The 8433-nt window shown below is 44.7% G+C and overlaps 1 protein-coding gene across 2 annotated transcripts in view; it reads right to left on the bottom strand.

The window, feature by feature from the left end:
• Nucleotides 1–8433, bottom strand: part of TELO2 (telomere maintenance 2) — a 54410-nt gene that overhangs the window by 39322 nt on the left and 6655 nt on the right. For both annotated transcript variants that reach the window (XM_019507630.1, XM_019507631.1), the window contains 6 exons: nucleotides 7518–7665; nucleotides 7049–7151; nucleotides 5570–5638; nucleotides 4207–4348; nucleotides 1289–1425; nucleotides 422–510 (listed from right to left, as the gene is read on the bottom strand). In XM_019507630.1, coding sequence (XP_019363175.1) covers nucleotides 422–510; nucleotides 1289–1425; nucleotides 4207–4348; nucleotides 5570–5638; nucleotides 7049–7151; nucleotides 7518–7665 — 688 coding nt within the window. The remainder of the gene's footprint in view (nucleotides 1–421; nucleotides 511–1288; nucleotides 1426–4206; nucleotides 4349–5569; nucleotides 5639–7048; nucleotides 7152–7517; nucleotides 7666–8433) is intronic.

Here is an 8433-nt window from a genome sequence, read left to right on the forward strand (position 1 = left end):
GAGTAATTAATGTTGCTACCGCTCCTTCTGCCAAATTTCCAGACTTGTGGGATGGAGGTTGAGCACCACTGATCTGTATGATTTAAGCTAGGGGGACCCAGAATTATTAGAACCCAGTTAGGGTAAGAAGCCCTAGTACATGCTGTCTAACTGAACTAGAGATACGATGGCTGCAGAGAGAGAACCAGCTGCAACACATAGCATTGCAAAATATTAAGCAATTACACCCCAGACCTTTCTAACAACAAAGATGGGCTTCCTGCCTTCAGGGTGAGGATCACCTGCATGAAGTTTACCATCCATCAAGATGATAAAAAAATGCATAAGATTTATGCTTCACTTTGATCACCTTTAATAATAATGCCTGCTGTTTGCACTCATGTGTTTAAGGTTATGAGAGACAAGCTGAGGAAGATCTTACCCTTCATCTGGAGGACTGATGACAGAGGGTGGTGACGGCATCTGTATCAGGAGGGACTTCAGCTCTCTGGTCTCATCATCTTCTTCATACTAGATGTTCAGAATAAGATGCACACTGGAGGAGGCTATTATATGGAATAGCCACAATATATTGGTAGTATATCAGGTGAAGACAATATGAGTTGTGGCTGCTCAGTACCTCCCAGAAATAGGCTGCTACTTTTACATAGCAGAAGGATCAAACAATAAATGCTTGTGCAGATTTACAGTTTAAGCTATATGCAATCTAGTGGATTCAACTGTTAATAGTACTGCCTCATTGGACTTTGTCTGTGTGATACACGATCTTCAAATCTTTCAATAAGCGAGTAATAATGCAGCACTACAGCTGAGATTTTCCAGAGAAAGTAAAATATTTATCCACACAGCTGGCACTAAAACTGATGGGGACTGGAGTTAAATCCTCAAGTCAGCCATCAAAATATCAATTTGCAACTAGGCGCACACATACTTACCCCCTTATTGCATGCTCACCTGGTTTATGACTCTAATCAACTCTCACTGAACTAAATGGGAAAGTTTCTCCTTGACTTCAGTGGAAGCTCAATTGGGTGCCACATGTCTCTGCAAGGTGGTAATCCAGGAGCAGTTTTATTTTACACACTGGCTACCCTGACCCCTGTTGTCAGACCACAGAGTTCTGGATTCTGCCCATATACCCCCCACCATTTTGTTAACTGATATCCTCTCTTTTTGACAAGATGCTGATGTACCTCCTCCAGGCTAGAAAGCAGAGACCAGCACCCACAGCAAACACCTTGACTGTGCATCTCCTGGGCAGCAGAGACAGATTTTGTTTTAATCTCACCTGGAATTTCAGGATGGGCCCATCAGTATTTATCCTGGAACTGATGCTCTCTGCCACAATCATTCCCAGACACCGAATGCGTGGCAAATTGCTATCCAGGTGGCATTTCATCCCTTCCATCATGCATGTGAACAGCTCTAGAAGGACAAAGCATAACACTATGGACAAAGCATCCTTGCATGCCTGCTCCTAATGAGCAGGCACATCTTTAGCATCACCTAAACAGCAGGCAGACAAGGGCAAAGGATGCAAGCAGACAACAAGGGCTTACTACAGCAGCGTACCCTCTCTTCATGGAAAAGTTACTTTCCCTCCCACCCCAACCCTCATACAGGAAAAGGCCACGCAGAGTTAAGCAGTGAAGCCCATGAATAATACAGATCCATCCCAGGACTTGGAACATATTTTTCTTTAGTAAACAATTTACCAAGATATAATAAAGAACACAGGGCAAATTAATTACTGGCAAATGTAATTCCTTGACTTTATCACTTGCATACTACCCTATTTTTGGCAGTGCTTAAAACCAACAAACTCTCATTAAGACTCCCTGAAAGTCCATAGATACTTTTTATTGCGGTTGCACCCATGAGCCCCAAACATGAGTCAGGATCCCATTCTGGCAGACATTGCACAAGCCCAGAACAAGAGCTCACAATCTTAGGGTAAGACAAGAGACAACACAATGCATACAAAAGTTGGGGGGGGGGGGGGGGGGGGGGGGGGGGGGGGGGGGGGGGGCGGAGGGTTGCAAGAATAGCTCTCTGTGGCTGCACTTGAGACCTGTCTCTGGTGTCCTTGAGAACAGGAACTGGTACCTACTGCAGGGACACACAAGGAGCAAACTGTGGCTCTGTCCTCGGCCCTGGCCCCGCACTGCCACTGCCCTATGATTCCAGCCCTGGCCCCTGACCCACCTACCCATCCTGCATCTAGACACTGCTCATCCACCCACGGCCCCATCCCATCCACCCAGCTGAACGTGCCCTGCCTGCAGGGATCCTGAACCAGTCTCCATGGAAACCTCATTCACCTGCTACATCAGGCACTCTGGTGATGGGTGTGGGAAAGAAACTGGGGTTCCCAGGCAGTGGGGTGGGACCGGCAGTACATGCCACGACTCAGACTGTCCCCCACACAGGCTAGGCAGGGCCAAGGGACCTGCTGCAGACCAGATAAAATCCCTTGATGGGCTGGATCTGGCCCATGGGCTGTATTTTCCCCACACCTGCTCCAAAGCTTTATCTTGAAATTATTCTGCCTCACAAGTTTTCACATACTGGAGTTAGGATATCACCTTTCGGTTTTCCACAATGCTGGGTTAAGCCACATAGGCTCATTTAAAAACAACGAACTTGTAAGTAAATGTACACATTCAGTTTATTTTTAAAGAGGCTTAAAAGCTTGTGATATGAAAACAAGGCACCCTGTAGATGAGATATTTCATATAAGCATAGAATTCTATTATTTTCCCCTCTTAGAACTAAATCCCAGTCAGGTAAATCACTCAGCGTGGCAGTATCCCAATTCCCCTGGCAAATGATAGTTTTAGGGAATGCAGCAACTTACACCCACGAAAGCTAGAAGTTGTAACAACCTCTTACATTGATATGCGGGACCAGTTTGTAAAGCTCAATGGGGTAGGTGTCACATCAATACAAGAAGCTCCCACACAGGAGGAACGTTTGTTCCTAACAGGATCAGGCAAACTGCAATTCACCAAACTGGTATTTACAGGGGCAAGAAAAGCTTAGGCCATATCCCAACTAGATGCATGTAGAAGATGCGACAGATAAAAATCTTTGCTTTGGTGGGACAGCTTGACTGTGACTGCATAGTGGTCACATTCTGATCTGTAGGGAGAGACAAATGAATCAGATGATCCCAGCAGGCTGCCCTGCTTGCTAATGTCTGTGAAAGCATCACAAGTGGGCATCTCTCCTGTATTCTGATAAAGCCAAATTGCAAAGACTTGTAGAATTAGGAACAAACCCCTCGAAGAATAAAGGTAAAAAAAAGGTCCTGATCTCTGAGATATGAAAGTGAAAGAGAAACAAGGATGGCCATGAGGCAGAAGACACTGGGCTTCAAATGTTATGGTGGGTGGTACAGCCTAAGGCTGTGTCCAGACAAGTGCACCTGTGTAGTATGCGGCACCACAAACCAACTGGCGTCACCGCACATTCGGGTGTTCCCCATACTGCAAGGTCGCAGTGTGGGTTTTTTTTGACCCTGGGCCAAAAAGAAAACCTGTGGAAAAAAAGCGGGGTGGAGCACATGAGGGCAGAACGTGCTGCCCAAAACCAGAGCTTGGCTGGTGAGAGCCACACTCCAGCTGCTGGCCAGGCACCAGGCAGCAAGATCACTGCAGCTGCAGCTCCCCTTGCTGACTCAGACTTGCCTATTCCACCCAGGGTAGCCTGCTGCACGCCAGAGGGTGCGTGAATCAGGCGTTTCCTGGGGACAAGTAGCAGTGGCACAAGGTGTGCCACTGCTTCTTGTCCCCGGGGAAGCAGATGTTCACACTTGTGTGAATAGATATTATGTCAATTTACCAATAAAAAGGCACTAGAGGCATACTGTAACTTGATTCATGTGACTAACCCCAACAAGTTCAACCAGGTACTCAAGTGGTTAGGCGGGGTGGGCAAGATGCGGCCCATCAGGCCATTTTATCCAGCCCTTGGGGCCCCTGAAAAATTAAGAAAATTAATATTTATCTGCCCCTGGCTGCCTGTCATGTGGCCATCAATGGCTTGTCAAAAACTCAGTAAGTGGCCCTCTGCCCAAAATAATTGCCCGCCCCTGGGGTAGAAGGACGTGCTTCTGCAATCATGCCCCATGACTGCGAGGACAATATTTATGGCCTGATGCTTCAATGATGAAGGCTTAGAATAGCTCCTTTCCATAACTCTCACCTTGTCTGTGGCTGTCTATTTCAACATCCTTCAGGTGGGAAAGACAAATCAGGATGGCCTTGCTAATGTACAACTGCTGCTCAACTGGTGAGTGTTTCACTGCACTGCTGCTGGCCCAAGTCTCCATGAGTTCTTGCAGAACCTAGGCCAAAATTCATTATTAGCTAGATGACCCGGATCAGCAGCACACATCATTCACTTTCTCTTGTGCACGCATACTCATTCAGCCACATCACCAAAGGACAACTCTACCCTTCATTCAGCAGAATTGGAATCCGAGACAATCCCTTATGCTTCACAGTCAGATCAGACTTACTGGGATACCAAGTTGGGCAATAAAAGGATTGCAATGACATATTAAGGATTCTACTAGCCTACAAGTATACTGCAAGGGGAGCTAGAGCCAATTCTATGGTAATATTAAGCATCAATAGCACTCCAGTATGACTGACTGAAAATTCACTATCAGTAACAGATATTCTCAGTTAAATATGAAAGTAATATAGTCAACTGCTAAAAGCCTCAAGTTATTGATAGGTATGTTAAATTCTAATTTCCAGTGTGCTTAGGCTTCTTCTAGGGAGAAGCTTCTCACCCTCTGAAGTGCTCCTCACTCTTCTTTGCAATCCTTTGCAAAGAAGAGAGCCATTGGTTTTAATGGATTTTCTACAAATCAAAAGAACATTTTTAAAGAAACTCACACTATGAATTGAAAGGGAGAGAGACAGAAATAAGGGCTTGAACAAATATTAAAGTAAATGTAAATGTTAGCCTTTAATTTGGTGGTTTCCTTCTGTCTGTTACTATGTCCTTGAAAGTGTAAGGATATTCTTAGAGGCAGAGATCAAGATCAAGTGTCAGGACTCCTGGGTTCCTTTCCAATTCAGTTACCATACATCACCTCTCTACTTCATTTTCCCTTCATCTGTAAAATGGGATCAATAGGACTGATGCGATTAGCAGGAGAGTTGAGCTTAATGACCCACAAAATGAGAATGTCACACACAAGGTATTATTAGAAGTCCTGAGGAAATCACAGGCCTGCCTAAAATGGGATAGCAACACCTCTCTCTCCTGCCAGCCATTTTTCCTTCTTTTTCTATCCTCCCTTTCTTCGCTTCATCCTCTCCTTTTTTACCTTTTGAGAAGTGAGACAAGAGTAGGAATTCTTGTGAAAGGACTGCTCTGACAGACTTTGAATGAGGCCATACAGAGCTGCCCAGGACCGATAGGAGTGGTGCTACTGTTACTACATTCACACAGAATGCCATAGTTATCACTCCAAACAGCACTGTAGTATTAAATAGCAGAGCAGTGAGGTGATCAGTGGTAAGATTTCCACCACTCCAGCTACTGAACTTACATTTATCAGTAGGAAACGTCGACTGTTGTCTAGGGCCAGATATCCAAGGACATTCTGCAACATCGCCGTCTACAACAGAAGTCACAGATATTGTTTTACTGAGCAGAGCTTCATTACCTAGCAAGGCCTTTGACACAATAAAATATACTTGACTCCTCATTCTAAGTGATTCAAGTGAACTGCAAGGTAAGGCAGAACATGGGCTTTATACAGGCATACCTCAGAGATATTGCGGGTTCGGTTCCAGACCACCGCAATAAAGCGAGTCACACGAATTTTTTGGTTTCCCAGTGCATATAAAAGTTATGTTTACACTATACTGTAGTCTATTAAGTGTGCAATAGCATTGTGTCTAAAAAAACAATGTACATACCTTAATTAAAAAATACTTTATTGCTAAAAAATGCTAACCATCATCTGAGCCTTCAGCGAGTCATAATCTTTTTGCTGGTGGAGGGTCTTGCCTCGATGTTGATGGCTGCTGACTGATCAGGGTGGTGGTTGCTGAAGGCTGGGGTGGCTGTGGCAATTTCTTAAAATAAGACAACAATGAAAGTTGCCACAAACCTTCAATTTGTAAAAAACGCAGTATCTGCGAAGCGCGATAAAACGAGGTATGCCTGTATTCTGCATTCTACAACTCAGACACTGCCCTATTTTAATTTTGCCTCAGTCTTCTCCATCCTCCAAGAAGGATGGAAGCCACACCAATTCGCACTCAGGCATCCTTCAAGGTACTCCTCCTCATCTCAAGGGCACATGAGGACTGCATCACAGCTGCTCTTAATCACTAATCTAGGGGATGATGTTCTCAGGCAGGGTACCACTGCATCCTGGGGCATCTTGAGATCATTTCAAGGATGCTGCAGGGTGTCACACAATGATAGCAGTGTTAGCATCAGCGTTTTCAAACATGATCCACAAGACAAACCCAGAGATTTCAAACAGAAATCCATAGTTGTGATCCAAGTTCCTTGCAACAGAAAGACTCCTTTATCATCTTTCTGTAGTCAAAAAAAGAGTTAAGAGCTGGCATATTCTGAGGGGTCTCAAGTCTACCCAGGGATGCCTTAAGTCTAAAAAGGTTGAGAACAACTGCCCTGTATTCTACATTGACCCACAGCCTCTAGCTCTCCATGCTGTTTAAGACACAAGCAAATATCCTCTTGGCCCCCAGAAGCAAAGGTGACATCTCTGCTGGTCACCAGAGGCATACCCACAAAGTAGAATATAAGCCCAATGCTTGACAGGGACCTCTTGCTCCCCTTTACCAAGGGAGAAGTACAGTAATCTTCAATTAAGATCCCTATGTTTGTGGAGAGGTGAGGAGCCAGGGCAAAATTTAATAATAAAGAGGTAGCTTTTACTTACAGGTAGGGACCTGAGCTCATGTGCATTTAAATGTTTGAGAAACACTGGCCTTCCCAAAAGAATATAACAACTTACCCCCTCACCTCACTGACAGGACAGAATTCTTACCGGGCAACTGTACTGCAAGAGCAGCAGCTTCTGTGTCACCACAAACTGAGCCTTCTTGTTTTTCACAACCAGGTTCCCCAGCAAGCGAGATAAGACATCTGCCCTAGCAAAACAGGTCAGTACAAAGGTATCCAGAATCCACTTCCCTACTTCAGTCAGTGCATTACAGTAGGATTATTTGCAACAAAATCCTAATTTAAGGATCTGTTGAGCAGCTTTCATGAAGTGCTGACTGTACATACAGAAGCAAATAATTGACTGCAATGAATAGTGGAAAGCTGCTCAAAGTTAAATCTACATTGGCTATGGAGGACCTTCCAGCTAATCTTATCCCAACCTATCTCAATATGAGGCAGCCTGGGAAGGAGGTGGAGAACACAGGTCAAGAATTTTCAAGGAAAAAAAAATCTAGTGGTGCAAACAAAGCAGTACCTGCCTCTCCCCCACTTCCCAAATCTTGATTTCTTACCCTGGTGCTGCCTGAACAAAGCCACAGACCACTGCTTCCATCCAGCGGTCAGGCACGCACTCAACCAGTCGCCAGCACATCCTCTGCCAGATGCAGTCAGACTTAGTAAGATCAGTCAGGCAAGGCACCAATGTGCTCAGAATTTCCTCTGTAACAGGAGAAAACAAGAGACAGCTCACTGGTGGGAGAGACCTGGCAGAAGAGTTCACAAGGGTGATTCACACAGGAAAAGTGCTACAAGAAAGAAAACAATAGATCCCCCCCACCCCAATTATTCAGCATTGATGACATGTAGTTCTTCGCACAGGCAATTTGCCCTGTTTCCAGGTTTCCTTGCTGACACCCTTCTTTATAGTAGCAAATTGGAACATTTCTCTTAACTTCTCCAGCCCATTACATACTACTGCACGTAGAAAGCAGCCTTCACTTGCTTCAAAATACTAAACGAAGCCAGAGAGAAGTCTCATCACATCAACCCTGTTATTGAGGGGATGTGATTTTTAATTTATTGGTGTTTGCCCTGTACTTTCAGAACCTAGCTGGAAGGCACAGGAGAAGTGCTATTATTCATATTTTACATCAGGGCACCTCAAGACTAGTATTCTTGCTGAACCACACTCTAAGTAGTCATGACAATAGATACATGTAGCAAACATGAGGCTAGGCAACCTCAGATAGTAAAGCAAATTGTGTCAACTGAATATAGGCAGTATCTGAGGCCATGAATCGATCTACTCCAACTCTTGACCCTCCCTTTAACCTAGCTGGAAGTCTACTATTTGTTTGCCATAATGATGAGAGGCGTGGGTCAGGAATAGGGTAAAACATCCAAACTGGATTCCATTCCTGGAACTGGCAAGTAACTGCAAATTCTGAGTGATTCTGTGATTTATATGCATCTTTGGGTGCCTATACA

This window comes from Gavialis gangeticus, unplaced genomic scaffold (assembly GCF_001723915.1).
Source record: "Gavialis gangeticus isolate Ggan-Ray unplaced genomic scaffold, GavGan_comp1, whole genome shotgun sequence".
Taxonomy (NCBI): Eukaryota; Metazoa; Chordata; order Crocodylia; family Gavialidae; genus Gavialis; species Gavialis gangeticus.